Below are 20,330 nucleotides of genomic sequence, written 5' to 3' on the forward strand. Positions count from 1 at the left end.
GCATCCCTGTTCTTCCGCTTGAGCGCCGTAATTAAGTGAAATAAGGGTGAACGCAGCTGCTGCGTTACTGTGAGATGCTGCTACATCCCACGGACCCACTCATTCCCTCCTTTCCCCCAAGTCCTCTCCCTGTCCCCTTGGTGACTCTCCTCTTGGTCCTGGGGTGACAACTTTCCTTCGGTTCTCCTCCCTTCTCTCTCTCTCTGGTCACTCTCCTTGCTGAGCTGCCCTTTCTTAGCCAACCCCTTCAATGGAGGATGAGACGTCCCTTCAGACTCCACGGCACTCATTTTGGGGGAAGTCCTCCGCCTCACTCACCCATCTCAGGGGGACAAATCCTGACTGCTCCCCTCCAGCCCAGGTTTCACTCCTGAACAAATCCCTTGGCAGTCTCCCAGGAACAGCAGGGTTTTGGGTGTGTCCAAATCTGAATGAGTCACCCTACCCCTCCCAGCACGAGGGTGTCCTCTCTCAGGGAATTCTTTCTTCATTACCACCAGGAGCTTAACCCAAATGCGGGTTATTCTCTCTTTGTCCCTACACCTGCTCACAAAGTCGCCTCAGTTCTCATAGCCTACGAATCATCCCCATTCTCCACCTCCAGCTGGGATCCATTTTTGCCCTAGTTTCTGCAACAGCCCCCTCAGTGCCCAGCCCCCAGCTTTGTCCTAAACCCCGAATCACTTCTACTCAGCAGCCAGAGTCATTTTTCTAGTATATAAATCTACTTCTATCAATTCTCTGTTTAAACTCCTTTAAAGCTGCCGGTGGCTCTAAGGAACCATTGGAGAATCCTTACTAAGCCTCCAGGCCCTCAGAGATCCAATGGCTCCATCACAGACTGTCCCTCTCTGCAGCCCATCCGTCTCTGCTCCAGGGCTGCCCATCTGCTTTTGGTTTCTTGAAAATGCCTCCGTCACTCTTTCTCCTGCCCAGAACATTCTCCTGTCTGTTCACTTGACCACCTTCTACTCTTCCTCTGATTGCAGCACAGAAGTCACCTCCACTGGGAAGCCTTCCCTGACTTCCCCAACTGAGTTTGGTGCTGTCCTCTCAGCTTCCTTTTTTCATCACCTATCTTGCCCATCAGATTCTAAGTCCTTTCACGGCCATCACTGTGAAAATCTTTCAGGGCAGAATCGCTTTGTGGGTTAGAAAGTTTCTCTGACATTAAGCAGGTTGTGACAATATACTGCTGTCACACCTCAAACCGCAAACGCCTCTCATCCTGTGTGGCCTTGGGGGAAATTACCAAGCCTCTGTTCCTCAGTTTCCTCATCTATATAATGGGACTCATAATAGCATCTATCTCATAGGGCCATCACATCACAAGGACTAAGTGGGTTATTCTGGGTAGAGGTCCCAGCAGCTTGCCTGGCAGAAAGATCTCAACTATGCATTCACTTGTTGACATCGTCATTATTGCCTGTGCTATTCCTGAAGATCACAGTTTCTGATGACAGCGGAATGAATGACTGAGTGATCGCTTTTATTGCCGTTGTGTGTCTATTGCTTGTTTACTCCCAGATCCTCATTCTGGTTGTTCAGGGGACCATCTGTCAGGGGGAAGACTCAGAACTGGGAACCTGGAAAGTAGCCACTCTCCCCAAACTGGAAGTGCTGGGGCGCTGACCCGGGATCTCCTAGAAGGGAGAGGGCCCAGCTCAACCGCAGGAGGGGTCCAGGGACTACGTCAGAAGGAGTCAGGGCCTGGCGCCCCTGCAAGGGTCAGCATGTGTGCAGAACCTGGGGGAAGGAAAGAGTGACACTGGAACTGGGGACCAGAGAGCCCACAGAAGTAGGACTCGGGCAGCAGGTTCCCCTCCCGGTGTTGGGCCTGAGGTCTAGGTGGGCTTGGTCCTGGCCAAGCTACTGAAGATGAAGGCAGGGGCCCAGAGCCTGGGGTGGGGCTGAACCCATGTGGGAGGTCAGGGGCTTAGCGCCCAGCACAGGTGGCTACAGGGCATGGAGTCAGGCAGATCAGGGCAGAAAGACACAAGGAAAACACCTTTCGAAGGAAGATGGTTTATTGGTGTTGGGAGGTCTCAGGGCCTCCGGTTGAACAGTTGACAGGCTTCCTGCACATATGGGAGCCACCAAGCAAAGTCACTGTCACTTTCCCAAAAATGAGGAGGCAAGGCCAGAAACGCCAACTCCTCTGTGCACAGAGGCCAGACTGCACCCAGAGACCTGGGCACCCTTAACAAGGGGTCCCACCGCTCAGTGCGGAGCTCTAGGCTTGATTGGGGTTGACAACTTTGACAAGAAACATAATGCTCTGGGTGTCTTTGGAGAGTATGGATAACAGAAAGGGCCTGTTGAAATTCACAATAGTCATTGGGCCTAGTTTTCCGGACATGAGGGTAACTTTGTTTCCCGTGGCGGCAGCTGCTTCCGTGCCCGTCTCAGCCACTTCAATCAGGGTCTTGTGGACCACCTGTGGGGACACCAGAGCATTACCCACCAGAGACAGGGTGAGCAGGAGAGAAGTAGACTGCCTCGTGCCTCTGAGGGGACTGACATTTATCAAGCATCTACCGCTAACCTGTCACTGTGCTCATCAACTTGTCCAATTTGTCTGTGCCTCCCAACAATCTGTCATCGGTTTTGCACAGTCCTGAGGTGCCGATGTGCACACTGAGGCTCCAGGCTGTGAGTGGCCTGCCCAGGTCACCCTGACCGGGATCCTTCTCTGTCTGAACCCACAGACTATGCTGCCCGCCAAATGCCCGTTGTTGTAGGGGACAGGGGTGGGAGCAAGTCGAGGCATTTTTCCTTCATCTTGAAGTAGCTGATGCAGACACCTCCGTGGATCGCACAGGGTGGGCTGGCACTGCTTTCTGCACCTCTCCTGACCCAACCCAGATGTTCTTGGGGCCCTGGACTACTTTGCATAAGATGTAGCGTCACATTCTTGGACTATACAGGCCCTTCCACACACGCCCTTCCATTGCCACACCCTTTGCAAGGTGGGGTGCAGAGGAGAGTGGACAGCTGCCCTCCTGACTCCCCCCCCCCCCCCACTTTTCAACTGCTCTGTTTCTAGGACTGCTATGCCAGGGCCCCTGGTATTCTCTCATATTCTTGGTGACCTTGATCACAAGCGTCCTATAACCATTGCTATTACCTATAACCTCTTACCCACTCTGCCAGGCCCTGCACACTAGCCAAGACCTAGCACCCCGTTTTACCTATGAAATAATTGACAGGTAGAGGACTTAAATATTTGCCCCATTGGCAGTAAATGTGGAGCCTGGGATGGGGCCCACCGTTAATTCCACTCCAGGCTCTTCCCCAGGACCGGCTCCTGTGTCACATTCTATTGCAGAAAGGTAGGGACCAGCCCCCTGGACGGTTGTTACCTAGATTTCCCGGGCTTGGTGGAGTCCCAGGGAGGGTGATTGGATAATGAGAAATGCAGGTATGCATGCAAATCTAAGATTACCCAATTGTCTGCCTGGCTTTCACCATTCAAATTCCCATACGGAGGGTGAATTGTTCCAACTTGACTCACCTGAGTAACTGCCAGATTCCTGGCCCCTGTGACTCCTGACAGGTCAGCCTGTGTGGTGAACACTTCACTCATGCCCAGCTGGGGGAGTGTGTCTTCCAGATTATAGTCGCTAGAGATGGAAAACTTTGGCAGGTAGAGCTCATCTACTTTTCTAGGAAACGAGAAAAATAAACGTGAGCATCTGCTCGACTCTGCCCACCTATCTCCTGCCTCACAGTGGGGTCCCCCCGGTTTCTCTCCAACCACCTTCTTCTCTCGGGAAGTAAATATTCCTTTCCTCACTTTCTTGAGCCTTCGTCCTTCCTCTTCTTCATTCATTCATTATCTACTCACATTAGCAAGTGCCTACATGTGCCAGGCAGTGTGCCAGGGCTGGGGCTGTGGCTGAGGCGGGGCCCAGGCCCATCCCTGCCCTTCCCCTGGAAGCTTGCAGTGCAGTGAGAAACGCCTTCATGCCAAGAGATGTCACAGCATGCTGGGAGACCATGCTGGGGCAGCTGGCTCCTTGAGTACCAGGAAGGCTTCCTGTGAGAGGTGGCATCAAGCCTGAGTCCCAGAGGAGGGGAAAGAGCTGGCTGGGCAAAAAGAGGGCACGAGGCAGATACATGAACTCACAAGAAGGTAGGAAGAGAAAGAGGGAGCCTCGGCGTCGGGACAAAGGAGAAGTGAGGGGTCGGGCAGAGGCTAGGGGAACGACGTGAAGGGCCTGGGGGCTGTACTTGAAGAGCCTGGAAGATCCTGAAACAGTTGAAGTTCCTCATCTTGCCTCCCCAGTGAGCTTCTTGAGGGCTGGGACTGCTTTTGCTTCTGAGCAGAGCTGGCAGAGAGTTCTTGGAGCAAGAGGTGATATCTCTGGCCTCCAAGTTTCCCTCTCCCTTTGTATATATCTCCCTTAAGACTCTTGTCACAGTGCGCCTGGTCGTACAGTTCCTCAATATAAGGAGGCTGTTTCTCCCATGGGAGCAGACACTGACCTATCAACGCTTCCTCTTACTCACTCTGCTCCAGCCAGTCTGGTCTCACTGATCCTCAAACATACGAGGCTTGTTCCCACCGTACAGGCTTAGCACTGGCTGTTCCCTCTTCCAGGAATGCTGTTCCCCAACATATCCATATGGCTCAGTCCCTTACTTCTGTCATGTTGATGCCGAAAGGTACTTAATAGCCACCCTATTTAAAACCACACACACAAAAAAGAAAAACTACCTCCCCGTCCCGTTTTCTTAATCCTTTTACCCTGCTCTGCTATTTCTCACCCCCTCTCATTTCTCACCCTTGAACGTACCAAATAATTCCTTTCTTTATTATATTTATCTATTGTCTCTCTCTCTCCCAATTACAAAGTAAGCTCCGTGAGACCAGAGGATTTTGCGTTTCATTGACTGATACATCCTCGGGGTCTAAATTAGTGCCCGGCACATAGTAGGTGCTCAGGTAGCCCGCGACTGACCACAATTCCGTCTGCCCCTCTCTACCTGCAAGAGGCTGAGACAAGGAGAGAACAGGCCTGAGTGTTGGGTGTAGTGTTGACGATTCCTATGACTTGTCACAGTCAGAGGCAACCTCAGCCCCTGTCCCAGCTGATGTCATCATAGAAGAAAAGACTGCAAGCCCAAAGCCACACAGGCAGCAACGGGTAAGGTAATCCCACACTCCACCTGCCCCAGTACAGGTTCTCCCACTGCTACACGCCCACCCCTGGACCTTCGTGAGGCCCTGATTTGGGGGGAGATGGGAAGCTGGGAAGAGGGGGGATGGCTGAGAAAGAAGGTGGACCAGCCGACAGCTCCGGGGGCCCGGGGATAGTCACCTCATCTGCAGTGAACCTCTCCACCTCCTCAACGTCTCAGGGAGCAACGTGGCTTCCACCTGTTCCATTTTGCCCTTGTCTGGGAGGATGAAGAGCGCGCTGTCGTTGCTGGTGTACTTGAGCTCCACCACGGTGCAGGAGAGGTCCTCGTCCCGGAAGTAAGGCATGGTCAGGTCCTCAATGCTCATCATGGACACCTTCACCGACTTTCCCTTACCCACAAAGAACTTTGCCTCGAAAGTGTCGTCGGGGTCAAAGGGCGTCTCCCACTTGGCTAGAGGCGGAGGGAGCGGTGGGAGAAGTCTGTGAAGGCCAGCGCTCCCCTGCCTCCACCCCTCTCTGCCCGGGTACCCTGAGCGGTGAAGACCCTCCACACACCAACAGCCACCCCACAGCTCCTCTCAGGGATGGCCCTGCCTTGGTTTGCAAAAATACCTTGGCAGGTGGGGAAGCCAATGGGAGTGGAATGAACCCCATGGGTTTGGATTGCAAAGGGGGGCCGTGATTCAAAGACCTGGTTAATTGTGCTAAATGAGAAACCCACAGGCATTTGGGCATGGGAGGTGCAAAAGAGAGATGGGGGCTAGGGAAGGAGCGGGGAAGGGGCCCGACAGTGCTGTAGGAGGCTGGGCCTGGGGAGAAATGGGGAACCCCAGCTGCTTCAGAGGCGTCACCAGTTGTTCAGCATTGCAGGGATGTGTACATAGACCCACAGCTTGTGAAACAAGCGAAGCAAAGAGAAACCAGGGAACCTGAGGGCAGGGTGAAGGTCAACTGAGGAGAGGGACACAGGTCTCCTCCCCCAGGAGGACTGGAGCACTCAGTGGGGTGGTGGGGACTTCCTGGGGAGATGAGACACCTGGGGGCTTCCTTGGAAATGTGAAGCCCCCTCCACTGCTTTGTGTGCCACCCCTGCTAGAGGAAAATTTGGAGGACACAGTCCTAGGATACGGCAGGCTGTCGGGAAGGGAAAACAAGAGACTCAAAGAACAAACATGACACATCAGGCCTGGATTAGTTTTACAGAAGAATCCGGTTCCACGTTTCAATTTGCAGATGAGAATGCAGGCCCAGGAGGGCTTGCCCGGGCCTCAGCCAGGAGCCATAATTCAGGGATCTCTCCATGTCTCCACACAGCTCATGTGTCTCAGGCACTTCACCCTCCCTCTGACTCAATGGTCACTCTCTGCGTCCCTATCTATTGTTTGTCCCCTTTTGGACTGCTGGCTCCATAAGGCAGAATCTATCTGCTTGCACTCTGCCCCCTCAGAACTTATGGCTGAGGTTTGCATTTGTCATATTCCTGTCTGTGAAATGGGTCGGGCACTGTCCCAAAAGGGTTCTGTCCTGGATATCGCCCTTCCCCGCGGTTCTTCCCCGACGGTGGCCACACCATTCCCTCGAGATTATAGGACAGCACAATCACAGAACCCTGGGATAGCCAGGCTCCTTAGAGGCTGTCTTCCCGTGCAGACGACCACCTGCCCTGCCAGCACCCTCCCAGAGACCGAGTGCCCCTGCTGGGCGAGGACAGAGTCCGGGTCAGAAACGCCAGTGCAGTGTGTAGGCAGAGGGCCTTCCTGGGCAGGCCCAAAAGCGACTCTCCAGGGACGGAGTTCAAGTTCTGACCACCCAGAAGTGATCTGAAAGGGGAGCGTCTTCCTTCTGGGAGCTGGACAAGTTTGAGTCAGAATGAAAAGTGCCACCCTGGCTCAGACAAAGGGTTGATGGGCTCCTCTGCAGTTATGTCCTGGATTGACAAACTAATTTGGAAAACCCCAGGAGAAGACGGTGCCTGTGGGCTGGGTGGGGGCTTGGGGTTCACGCTCACCCCCCCCTCCGCCACCCCATAAGCAGAGGGCCCCTCCTCTGTAGCAGTGTGCCCAGTAACACGGATTGCTGAGCCAGGACAGCAATAGCCCTGAGGGCTCAGAAATAAAGCCTGTTTCCTTCCGGACCCCAAGTCGGGCGCTCACCTTTAAAGAAGATATAATTCACCAGGACCATTGCTGTGTTTGGGTCAAGGTGCTTGACCAAATCCACGATGTTCCCCCGGGTTTTCTCCTTCACGTAGTCATTGATGAGCTCCTTGGCGGCGGTGGGGTCCTGGAAGTTGGTGGCGAAAGCCTCAGAGGCGTACAGTGCCTTGGCATCATCTCGGAACTTGTCCAGCAGCTTCAGCTTCTCGTTGACGAACATGGCATTGCCCAGGCTCAGCTGCAGCAGACTGTTGGGTTGGCTGAGGGAGCGCAGCATGTGCTGAAAGCCCTGGTGGATTTCTGCCTCCGAGGTCTCCGTGAGGTTGAACTTGAGGCCTGTCAGGATCTCCACCAGGGTGGTGCCACGGGCGCCCAGGGACAGGAAGGCCAGGGCCATGGAAACGCTCAGCGGGGAGAAGATGACATTCTTATTGGGGTCCGTCGAAGCCAACTGCTTGTAGAGGCTGAAGGCAAAGTCCGTGTTGCTCGAGGCTAATCTGAGGTTGTCCACAGGTGTCCTGTGGTGTTGGTCCTCCTGGGTCACGTTCTTCTGGCCAAGCATGCCCCCCGGGAGGCCGTGAACATTGTGGTAGAGCCCCGCCATCAGGAGCCCCAGAACCAGGAGGGGTGGCATTCCCTCTGCCGTCAACCCTGGAAAGCAAAGCTCCTTTCAGTCTCAGAGGGCCAGGGCGTGCCCTGCCCACCTCCCACGGCCTCCCACACGGCCTGCGTCCCGGTCTCTGCCTCTGCTAGCTTTGTGATCTCCCAGGGTTAGGTGCTCTCCTGGGCACCCGACGTGCATGATTATGCTCTAATGTGCCTTCTCTCTTTTTCAGGTAAGCACTGTAATTGTTGCCATTCCCCTCCCCCAAGTGGAGAAACTGGGCACAGAGAGGTGAAGGGGCTAGCCCAAAGTCACACAGCAAGCAAGAGGCAGAGCGGGGGTAGAAAGCCAGGTTTGCCTGGCTCCTAGATGGGGAAACTAGTGACGGGTGTGAGGTGCTGTCCAATCAGAACACATCCTCCTCCTCCTCCTGCTTGGTGAGTGGACATCACTCAGAAAGGACTAGAAAGCAGGGCCTCCTTACGCCTTACATCCTTTGTCTGCCCCTCAACTAGAATGCCGGGAAGGAGGCCAGGGCTGAGTCAGAGACCACAGCGCTGCTCCTGGCCTCTGGATGACCAGTTGTGGGCAGACGTTCTCTGTGTGATACCTGGTTGCAGTAAGTGCTCATCAAGAGAGGACACAAAAAGCAAAGCTGTAGCTAGATGGCCCTGCTAAGGGTTGGTGCAAAGACCAAAGGAAGGTAGAATGTTCTTTTTATCCCTGCCAGGTTGACAGCTGGTAGTTGTTTCTACCATAAGCCTGGAAAGGGCTGCTGGTGGGGAGAGAGCAGTGTGGGCTTCAGAGTCTCAGAGACCTGGACTAGGATTTCATTTTGGCCACTTGTGATGGCTGTGTGGTTACAAGCAAGTGACTGAACCTCTCAATACAACATGTTGAGCTCAAATGAGATAAACGACGAAGGTGCTGCCTCTTGATATGTCTTCAGAGATTATCTCCTCCCATGTTCCCCCTCTCTGAAACTATAAGCCAGAGCCAGGATTCCATGGGGACAGGGGATGGAGCTATTGCACTAAAAGAAGACCCGAGAGGTGGAGTTCAAAGCCTGTGGCTGCAGCAAACAGGATCATTCACCTTCAGCCTCAGTCCAGAATTCAGTAGAGAAAAGGGCAGCTGGGGTGGTGGGGAGGGGTGGGGAGGTGAAGTGCAGGGAGAGGGGAGAGGAAGAAGGAGGAGAGGAGGGGACAGGAGAGGAGAGGGAGCCAGGCTGATTCTCACGGGGAAGGCAGTGGAACCACCTTTGGACAAACCCAGGGACACAGGCAGTTCAATTGCCCCAAATGTTTACTCTCTGGCTCACGTAACCATTTATTTGGAAAAAGAGTTAAACTTTTTTATCCCAAAAATTATTTCTGGAGAAAAGGGCTTGTCTGTTTTGGCAAGTTGGAGGCTGGCTCTGTTTCTGAGCGGCCTGTCTTTTCCGTGGTCTGCTTGTCGGCTTGGGCCAGTGGCCTGGAGCCCCAGGACAGCCCCTACTGAGACCCTGTGGCTTCTGTCCAGAGGCACCCAGTGCAGCCATCTGTCCACACCCCGTCTGAGAGCAGCACCTTGTGCCAGGCAAGGGGAAGCGCCTCCTGTCTGTCAGGGGGGTTCTTGCCTTGAGAGTGGATACGCAGCTAAACAGGGCTGCACAGCTGGCTCAAACCAGAATCCAAGTGTCAGGGGCAGAAATGACCCTGGATGCCCTCATGGCACTTCCACCCCTTTGCAGGTGTGAAAACTCAGACCCAGAGAGAGGACTGTCTTCAGAGTGTACAGCATAATTGCCAGCCCTCTGGCACACCTCCTCTTGGCTCCCTCCTGCCACGTAGTCTATTGCTCCAGGGCAAGACCTAGAACCACCCTGGAAAAATGGATTCCTTTGCTCCCAGTACGCGCAGCGTCAAGGATTACCTGCTTCAGATGGCTGAATGTAGTCAGAGGATTCCAAAGCCACAGCCTGCCTGAGTGCTGGATTTTCATGGGTGCTAAGGCTTATTTAACCCTGCAAAGGACTCCTCCCCTTAGTTAGGAAATGCTGGCAGGGAAGACGAGCTGCCCTCTTCCCAGACTGGAAATGGCCAAGTGACCGCTTCTGGGAACATGGACTTATTAATAATCCAGTTACAGGAACAGCTAACGTTTCGTCTCTTAAAAGCAAAACTAAACCAAACCTCCCTGTTAATTTTTTCTTTTCTTTATGATGTACTTGTGGGGGAACCTGTAAATCCAGAAAATATACAAAAGGACATTGAAAAATATCCCTGATGATTGTCCTTTAAAAAAAACACAACAATTCTTGTTAGTGGTTTTTCCTGTTTATGAAATACTCATTGAAAAATGTTCCCCAGAATTTTGTCACCTGGGGAAAACCCCTGCTAGCATTTGTTGTATTTTTAAAGTCATCTTTCTTTGATGTGTGTGTGTGTGTGTGTGTGTGTGTGTGTGTGTGTGTATGTGTGTATGTGATATGAGTCTCCATATAGAAACTCAGATATATTTTTTAAAATGCAGCACTTTTTAGTTTTCTATAGCTCAGGATAGCTGTGTTAACCTGAAGCCCCCGGGCATATGGAGAGCACCAGTGTCGTGGGGGGCCCTGGTCTCCAGCCCCATCTGTCTTTGGGGGCTTTCTCTTCGTCCTGCTGCTCTTCCACGACAAGTTCACCCTAAGAGCTGGTTGGTCCTCATTCCTGACCTCGAGGTCTCTCTCAGAGCTAAAAACAGGCCTTTCTTGAGCTCATGGGTCAAACCTTCCCCTTGGTCCCTAATAATCACAACCCTCCATCTGTGACAAACTTCCGCGAAACCCTTACACAAGGCACAGTTTGGAAACCTCTGGATCAGTGGTGAGGGAATGGCTTTGGCATGAGGTAGACCTGAATATACCACTCACCGACTGAGTGACCTCAAACAATTTACTGGAAATCCCTCAGTCTTAATCTCCTCCTTCTCTAAAATGCAGCTAACATTTCCCTGACAGGGTGATTGCAAAGATTAAGTGACATTATACTACATGTTAGCTGTACTGGGAGAGGATTTTTTTGTTCATTTGTTTTGTGTAGTGCTGCATTTTAGTCCTTAATAAATATTTGTTGACTATAAAGCACTGAAGTGACCAAGAAGAGTTTGGCCCCATCCTCCCTGGGACCCTCTCTTCTCCCAGCTCCTGGACAGGTTGTCAGATTGTCGTTCATTCACCAGACCTATTGCGCTCCACAGACAGAAGGGCTCCATATCTGCTAGGTGGTCAATATCTGATATTGCCAGTACTGAGCTCCTCTCTGTATAGCTCTGGTTCCTGACTATGTTGAAAACAACCTCTGTCCTCCCTTTCATTTTAAGTATAGTCACCAAGTCTTGGGATGGACCAGCCTCCAGGAAGGAGGTTTGGGAGGAAGGAAAAATTCCAACATCTAATCTCATGACTTGCCCGGGACTCCACCAGATGTTAAGTGGTGGAGCCAGGAGAACTTGAGCAAAACCATCCCAATGCTAAATCCAGGTTCTCTCCATGCTGCCATGCTCTCTCTTTAAAAATAAAAAGAGAACAAAAAGAAAAGGAAAGGAAAGAAAAAAGAAAAAGGAAAACATTTTCATCCTTGAACCATGAGATAAAATGACAATGTCAGGAGTAAAATTCTTGTACAGATGTTGGGATCACTGGAGGGTTCTTCCCAGCTTTGGTGGGGTCAGGGCCAAGGTCTCCAGGAGCTTCTTTTTAGAGCTCAGGAAACCCGGCAGTACATGGGAGTGGAGACCAGCACAGGCAAGAAGTGAGTAGGGCCATAGCACCTGCTTCAAAAGTAAGGAAATGACAGGCACACTGAGCAAGCTCAGTCTGGACCCTGGCTAGCAGATGCTCCATCCAAGGGACAGTCACTATCACTGCCCCCAGACACACATGGAGTCCATGGGAACTGAACTGACTTGGACTTTGGAAGCTTGACCAAACTGTTTCCTATTTTTTTTTAGTGGGGGAATATTGGGGAACAGTGTGTTTCTCCAGGGCCCATCAGCTCCAAGACGTGTCCTTCAATCTAGTTGTGGAGGGCGCAGCTCAGCTCCAAGTCCAGTTACTGTTTTCAATCTTAGTTGCAGGGGGCGCAGCCCACCATCCCATGGAGAGCTTGTGCTGTAACCAACTGAGCCATCTGGACTGAGCCATCCGGCCGCCCCTCCGGCAGCTCAGCTGCAGCTCATTGTCTTCAATCAAGTTGTGGAGGGCGCAGCTCACTGGCGCATGGGGGAATCGAACCGGCAACCCTGTTGTTCAGAGCTCGTGCTCTAACCAACTGAGCCATCCGGCCGCCCCTCCAGCAGCTCAACGGCAGCTCCTTGTCTTCCTATTTTCCACAGGGCCTTTGTGTTGCTACTTCTGACCCCTGAATGCTGACCTAGCAGAGATAGTCTTAGGGAAAACCTTAGGACAAGTCCCCACTTGGGCTGGGATTGCAGTGGTCATGAGTGTACTTCCGGGACTCAAGAGGTGTGGACAAACAGCAAGAATCCGAGTAAGAGAGTGTACCACCTCCATGGAAAACGTGAGGCTGAGAGGGAAAGTGCTGGTTCCTTCCAGAGAGGACGGGGAGGAGATGAGGTCCTGGGCGAGGCCTCACTTCTGTGGCACGTGGTTCTGCCACCGTGTACTAGCTGGGTGACTTTAGGCCACTTACTTCACCTCTCTGAACCTCTGCTGTCAATCATAGCACCTTAAGAATTCTTAGGAGGAAGAAATGAGATATTGGCAACTGCCCAAGCCCCAGAGCAGGCCCCGTCTTCTCTCTTACAGGCTGGTGGAGTCTCCGTTGGAAAAGTACAGAGACAGCAGCCTGTTGTTGCTGACACCCACCCCTCTCTCTGGCTGTGTTTGCACTGCTCTGGTTTGTGGTCTTTGGAGAGGTGCTGGCTGCAGACCTGAGGTACCTTTGCAAATTCCCATCAGCACAGCCCATGTGTCCCACGTGGCTTGGGGGGCTCCTGCAGAAGTATTTGGCAGGAGCCAGGAAAATTCCTGTGTCCGTTTTGCATGCTGCTTAGTCATCCATAGCCACTGTGTGTTGTGCCTTGTTTTCCTCTGAGGACTGGTGGCTATTCCGCCGGCCATCATTGGCTGCTATTTCAACACTGCCTTCCTCCCATGTTCCAGGCACACCTGAGAATTCCCTATAAGCCAGGACTGTGGGGGGAAGAGCACCCCCACTCTCCATCTTATTATCTGCCGACCCTACACACACTTCAACTTTCTGAGCCTCAGCCTCTTTTCTGTAAAGTGTGGCAGGAACACTCTTTTCACACACTTCATTCATTCATTCGGTCCATGCATTTTTTTTATTAAGACTCTATTATGAGGATATTTACTCTGCTGGTGTCTGGGATTACAATACTCTGGTCCTTTTAGAGATGTGTCCACAAAAGCTTTGATAATTCTGACTTCAAGAGGCGGAGCTTAATGGTCATCCTCTAGAGTTAGACTGACTTAGTGACTTGTTTCTAATGAAGTGAACAGGGCAAAGAGGTGGGGTATTACCTCTGAGGTACTGGGTTATAAAGTGACCACGGCTGCTCCTGTCTTGCGTTTTCTCTCTCTCTCTCTCTCTCTCTCTCTCTCTCTCTCTCTCTCTCTCTCTCTCTCTCTCTCTCTCACACACACACACACACACACACACACACACCACACACACACATCCCTCGAGAAGGCATGTCTGAACAGCCCTTTGAATAGTTCCACGTGTCGAGGACCTGAGGCCTCTTGCTAACAGCCACATGAGCGAGCTTGGATGTGGAATTCCAGCCCTTGTCAGGTGTTCAGGAAGAGCAGCCCCGGCCCGTGACTTGTCTACCAGCTCACGAGAGACGCTGAGGCAGAACCACCCAGCCCAGCCCGTCAGGAACTATGAGATAATAACTGTTCTCTGGTTCCCAGCTGCTGACTTTTGGAATGACTTACTCTGCAGCCGTAGCTTAAGCCCACGCCACATCCCCTGCCTGCTTGTGGCTCTTAGGATTGGGGAAGACGGTAATCAGGGAAATCTGCATATTGTATAAGAAAGCAGGTCAATTTCACAATACGTCATGGGCCACATGGATGATGTCTTGGTAAATGGGTGTTCCTTCGGCCTTCCTGGTTTTTAAGCAAATGCACCCATTCTTTCTTCATCCACCCATAGGCCCCACTCATAATGATGATGTAATCACAGTTGCACTATTCTTTATGCTGAGAACTCTCACCAATGCCTTCGGAGGCAGGTTCAATTATTCGACTTTACATATGAGGAAACTGAGGACAGAGATGAAGCTAGTTCCCATGGGCTCAGGCGAGGAGTGCCCAGCTGGGACGCTGTGCCAGGCAGGCTGCTGCCTCCGAGCCCACGCTCTCCCCCTCTCCGGGAACACTGTGCCACTCCCTGCTGACTTGTTCTCAGCCCGGCCTTGGAGACACAGTGACCTGAGACATGAGAAACCCAGCAGGAAGGTGGAGGCGTCCTGACTCCGGCCTGAGGCTTTGCCTGTGTTCCCTTCCAGCCTGTGGAAAGAACTCGGCATGCGGTGTGGAAAACCCAGGCTTGTGACCTGGCGGTACCAATTATGAGTCACAAGGACAGGGGCAGGTTTCTGATTTTAGGGATCCAGGGGCAGGAAGGTGACTGCGGGCTGCAGAGCTCTTTGTTAATTAACATGGGTGCTGCCGAAGGGAGGATCTTGCATGTCCCCACTTCCTCCTGTGGGATGGACCCTCCCTCTTCCACATCCTGGAATCCACTCCCTACTCTCCATCTCTGCTGCCCACACTCTGGTCCCAGCACTGTTCCCTGAAGCAGTGACCGCTGAGCTGTCTGCATACCTCACTGCCTTCCACCTTCTCCCCACCCCTTACCAGTCCGTTTTCTTGCCAGTCTCCAGAAAATCTTTAAGAATACAGGTCATTCAGGGCGTTCTCCTGCTTGAAAGCCCCCCTCCCCCACCCCCCCACTGGCATCCTAGTCCTTTCCCTGGTCCAGAAGGGGCACCAGCCCTACAGGGCCCTAAACACATTCCCTACAGCAGAGCTGTCCCCACAGGATCTCTCAACTTGTGCCAGGAGAAGGGAGGGTTTCAACTCCCTTTACAAACAAGGGGATCTCTGGGAACATTCTGTCTCAGGCTTCAGTTTAAGGCAATCACGGATGAATGGTCTTTGTTACACTCAGGGCTGTACAATACGTGACAGGAAGCCTCCCATGGTCCTTGCTGGTGAACAAGACCTTCCTCTTACTGGCCCAGACCTGCCCCCACTCCCCTCCCAACAAGCAGCCTTTGCCTGCTGTCCTCGTGACTGACTTCACCTGCTCTCTGCAGTGAGAACTGTTGGCTTCTGGCCATCGGGATGGCTGCTTCTCACTTATCCTTGTTCCCTACAGATAGAGCTGCCAGATTTGGCAAACAAAAGTACCTCACAATTCCTGGGAGATATATAAGGTGGGACAATTAAGTTTGCGAACTCATCCTAGAAAAAGGGCTACATACATCACTGCTGAATATCACCTTCGAAGTATTCCCCATGGGAAGCTATGCTACAATGACAGCACTTAGTCCACCCTTCAAAGGAGTTTTGGAACCCTTTTTCTGGAATGGCCATCAGAGCTGTCATCGTGTTACCCTTGATGTCCTGAATGTCATCAAAATGTCTTCCTTTCAATATTTCCTTTATCTTCAGATAAAGAAAGAAGTCATTGGGGGCCACATCAGGTAAGTAGGGAGGGTGTTCCAATAGTTATTTGTTTACTGGCTAAAACCTCCCTCACGGACAGTGCCGTGTGAGCTGGTGCATTGTCGTGATGCAAGAGCCATGAATTGTTGGTGAAAAGTTCAGGTTGTCTAACTTTTTCACGCAGCCTTTGCAGCACTTCCAAACAGTAAATTTGGTTAACTGTTTGTCCAGTTGGTACAAATTCATAAGGAATAATCCCTCTGATATCAAAAAAGGTTAGCAACATTGTTGCAACAAGTTCATGAATTTAATTGTCAGACCTCGTACATTGAAAAGTGATCCATTATCTGGAATCCATATTTATCTCGGTATCCTTTATGTTTTCAGCATCCCACCTGCAGGGCGTGCTCAAGCTGTGTATTCTGGGGGTCTAATGCTCAAGGAATAGGGGAGTCTTAGGCAAAGGCCTGAGGACTTGTAGAGGCCTGGAATCTTCTGGAGCCTTCCCTCGCTTAGCCCTTCCATTCATTCATCCACTATTTGTCAAGAGCCCATCTTGGCCAAGGACAGTACTAGGCACTGGGGGTGCAGAGATGATTTGAGTCCTTTGTATACATAGGGGGACCTCTGGCCAGAGAATGAGGAAATGCCTGGGTTGCTGTGTTTGTTGCTTGGCTGTTGCCCTGTGATGATTAGCTGGAAAGATGCCGGAAAGCAAAGAGCATCTGGCCTGTTAGCTCCTGGAGTATGAAGGCCTTCAGTCACTGAAGCTGGGTGGGGGGTCTCTGCAGGGGAGGGGGCATGGCATCCCTGAATCGGATACCCCTGCCATTGCTTGCACTGTGACAGAAGCATGGTGACAGGACTGTGACAGTGGAGAAGCAACAATCTGCTTGTGCGTCTGGATCCCGAGGGTGCTGGTTACAGGCCCGGCCTCCACCATGCTGACTTCTGGGTTGGAAGCGCAGGAATACTAACCAGCTCTCCGGGTGGTACACATCTCTGTTTAAGAAACCCTGTGTAGTGTCAAAGCCTCTTCCCTTGACTGTTTTCCTTACCGCCACTCTACTGTGAGGCCGGAGACAGGGACACGGTGTGTGTCTGCTCACAGCGCCTCGCTGGGCACACCTGGGAGCAGAGGCCCAGACCCATGCTTCCTGGCCCCCAGTTTGTGCTTCTTTACCCCCCCAACCCCCACCCACCCATCCGGTCCCTTCACATTTGTGGAGGAAAATACACAGGCTGATCAAACCCACACATGGTTCCCAGCAGCCTCTCTGAGGGACTGTGGGAGATGTAGGGGCTCAGAGAGGAGAAGATTCTGGATACAGCCCCTGCCCCGCAGGCATACAATGAATGCTCAGCTCCTAGGACTGGAGGCTGTGGCTGTATCAGCGGCTCAGTGGCCATGGCCACCCCCAGAAGGGTGTGTGTGTGTGTGTGTGTGTGTGTGTGTGTGTGTGTGTGTGCAGCCGTGTGGGGGTTCGCAGGAGCATTGTTATTTGTCCTCTGTATGACGTCACGGAAAATCACCATGAGGAAGGGCTTGTGGACTCAGGCTGGGTTCTCCCGACTTCTGTGTCTGTGGCTTTTGCCACCTTAGTGCCATCTCACTCCCACCTCACTTCCTCTGGGAAAGATGCATCTCAGCAGGGAGCTGAAGAGGTTCACTGATGTCACCTGCTTGCTGTCCCCAGCTCCTTTCCACAGGCGCCCCTCGGCCTCTTTGTTCATGGAGATGCTATCTGCCGAGGGCTTAGAGCAGTGTCAGACCTTCAGTAGGTGACATCCCAGTGCCACCTGGCACTGTTACTGCCATCACCGCCCCCTGGACACGCATAGTATAACAGGTGCCAGTAAAGGAGGAGCCTCACAGGACACACTCTTTCCCACCTGGATCTTCACAAATGGGAACAAAATGGGAAGCTCTTAATAAATTGGAAGGTTTAGGTCAGCCCTCTGCATCTATGACTCTGGTACATATTTGTATTTTGTGAGGTACTAACTTGTTTTTAAAGAAAAACCTGGTTGGGTTACTATGGAAGCAACTTGCCTATTCTGTTTCCTGGTATCCTTTGAGCGTTCGCAGTGTTACCAGGCGTTCTTTCACATGAGTACTATTTTAATGACACTATCAAGTTAATTTGAAATTAATATCAAATATGCTAAGAATAGGAAAGCTTTCTGCTGACCCCGAATTTCTTAAGTGTTATCCCAGCTCTTACCATAATCCAGCTCTTCCCTGTACTGTATATGTTCATTCAGGTTTCTCCAGTGCCTAAGAAAGGAAAGACACCTCACCATTTTAAGGCTGGTCAGCCGTTTGTAATAATGTGCTGTCTTTGTCACTTCATAGGCTGAATTCCCCACACCCAAATCCTACTAAAAGTAAAGAGGCAATTTAATCCTAATTTTAGACGATATTAATAAATACTCAAGCATACAAAAATAACAACACTAGGGAATTAATGTCCAGTTCAGTCCTGCTTGTCCCTCAGATTTTGGCTTCAATGCCACCACCTCAAGAGCTCCCTCTGGGCCCCCTGTGCTCCCCGTTCTTATCCATAACTGGCTTCCTGCTTCCGCCTTTGAAACACCCACCTGCTCCCATCCCATCCTCTGCATTTTTTGTTTTAAACACTTTACTAAACACAACTCATTTTTCATTTTGACGCTATTAGGCTGGTGCAAAAGTAATTGCAGTTTTTGCAGTTATTTTTAATCTTTTAAACCACAATTACTTTTGCACCAACCTATTGTTTCAGATTTGCAGAAATGTTGTCACGACAGTGTAGAGTTCCTGTGACATAAACAGCTCATGTCACCATGATTCGTTTATCAAAACTAAGACATGAACATCGGGGCAGCACAGACTTGTTTGGGTTTCACCAGTTTTTCCACTAATGTCCTTTTTCTGTTCCAGGATCCCATCCAAGACACCACATTACATTTAGTTTCCATGTCTCCTTAGTCTCCTCTGTCCTGTGACAGCTTCTCAGGTGTCTTAGCTCAGCTGCTCTAACAAAATACCGCAGACAGGCTGGCTTAGAAACAGCAGAAATTTGTTTGCTCCAGTTTTGGAGGCTGGAGGTCGGAGACTTAGGTGCCAGGATGGTTGGGTGAGGGCACTCTTCTCGGTCACAGGTTTCTGGTTGCGTCCTCACATGGCAGGAAGGGTGGGCACTAATTCTATTGGTGAGGGCTTTTAATGTTCGTACATACAGGTCAATAAGTCCAGCTCTCCCTCCATAGCGCTTGTCATCAACTGACAGGCGATGCCCTTTACTTTTCCCTTTTATTCTTGGTGATGTTTCATTTTATTGTCTCTCCACACTAGAATGTCATTCAGCGGGGCAGGTATTTTTGTTCTTTTGTTCATTTTTCTCCAGCTCCTGGAACAGTGGCCGTTCCACTGTGGACATTCAATAACCAACTGTGGACAAACGATGTCCTTCACCGTGGTTGGTAATTCTCTGTTTGTTTGTTTGTTTGTTTACCTGGCTATTTCCAGGGCCTGTGTCTGCTGGGGTAACCATTAAACCCTTGTACTAGCTCCGTACCTGACTCCCTGCAGGCACCTGAACAATAATGGTGTTTGGATGAATGCAGGTGTTGGATGAGCAGGTGTAGGCTGGGCATGGTTGTTCGGTGGGGTGTGAAGTGTTTCCCCTGGAGACCAAGATCGTTTTCTGGTCTGAGTTCCTGCAGGGAGCGGTGGGGGAAGGAGTCCTGGGACCTGGTGTTTTCCCTCCGTGTGTTGGTGGCCATGGAGGTCACAAAAAGAGGTCCTGAGAGTTCATGTGGTCATAGAGAGAAATAAAAGTGGGTTCCTAAGAACAAGAATGAACTTGGCAATAACTGCAGGAACTCAAAGATGGGGTGACTGTTATGAATTAAAATTTGATGTCCTTCCAAATTCCTATGTTGAAGTCCTAACCCCAGAACCTCAGAATGGGACTATATTAGGAGACAGGGCCTTTAAAGAGGTGATTATGTTCAAATGATGTCACTGGGTGGGTCCTAAACCAACATGACTGGGGGAGATTGGGCGATGAGGAGAAGAGATCCTGATGCAAACAGGAAGACACAGAGAGAAGGCATCCATCTGCAAGCCAAGGAGAGAGGCTTCAGAACAAACCAACCTGCCGACACCTTGATCTTGGACTTCCAGCCTCCAGATCTGCGAGATAAATTTCTGTTGTTAACCTGCCCAGTCTGGGGTACTTTGTTATGGCAGACCTCGTGATCTAATACGGTGGCTAAGAAGGAGGATCCTGAGGGGTACAGTCATGCCTACATGTGCAGGCACCCAACAAACCGTTACCTTTTCATGGAATGGAACGAATGCGGTCAATCAGGGGAGAGGCTGGTGGGTGTTGGAGAAGCAGGAGTGGATGGATGTGGGCGTCCCCTAGGGGGTTGAGTGGAGGTGCCTATTGACGTGCAGATGGGACAGTGAGGGACAAGAAGGGATCCCGGGGATCTTCAGGGTGTGGTGTGGATGGCCAAACCACCCTGAATTCAGGAGGAGAGAGAACAGACAAAACGCCATCATTGTGTTCAGGGGCCCCATCACTGGACTGCAGGCACCGTCCCCATTTCCCCTGCTCTCCTTCACACACCCTACACTGGTCCAGACTGAGGTCTCGGATTTCCTGTACACACCATGGCTCCCCAATATCATGCTCTTCTCAAGCTGTTCCCCCTGCCTTAGAGTCCCATCCGCTTCCAAA

The 20,330-nt window shown here is 51.5% G+C and overlaps 1 protein-coding gene across 1 annotated transcript; it reads right to left on the minus strand.

Annotated features, from left to right (window-relative positions):
• Window positions 1-2,013: 2,013 nt before the first annotated feature.
• On the minus strand, window positions 2,014-9,940 carry LOC117024188 (alpha-1-antichymotrypsin). Its single transcript, XM_033109609.1, has 5 exons — window positions 9,822-9,940; window positions 7,301-7,954; window positions 5,325-5,598; window positions 3,515-3,665; window positions 2,014-2,437 (listed from the first exon to the last, which is right to left on the minus strand). Exons 2-5 carry the CDS (start codon window positions 7,935-7,937, stop codon window positions 2,234-2,236), a joined length of 1,266 nt encoding a protein of 421 aa, XP_032965500.1. The 5' UTR covers window positions 7,938-7,954; window positions 9,822-9,940; the 3' UTR covers window positions 2,014-2,233.
• Between the last annotated feature and the right edge of the window lie 10,390 nt (window positions 9,941-20,330).

The sequence above is a fragment of the Rhinolophus ferrumequinum genome, chromosome 6 (genome assembly GCF_004115265.2).
Source record: "Rhinolophus ferrumequinum isolate MPI-CBG mRhiFer1 chromosome 6, mRhiFer1_v1.p, whole genome shotgun sequence".
Classification (NCBI taxonomy): Eukaryota; Metazoa; Chordata; class Mammalia; order Chiroptera; family Rhinolophidae; genus Rhinolophus; species Rhinolophus ferrumequinum.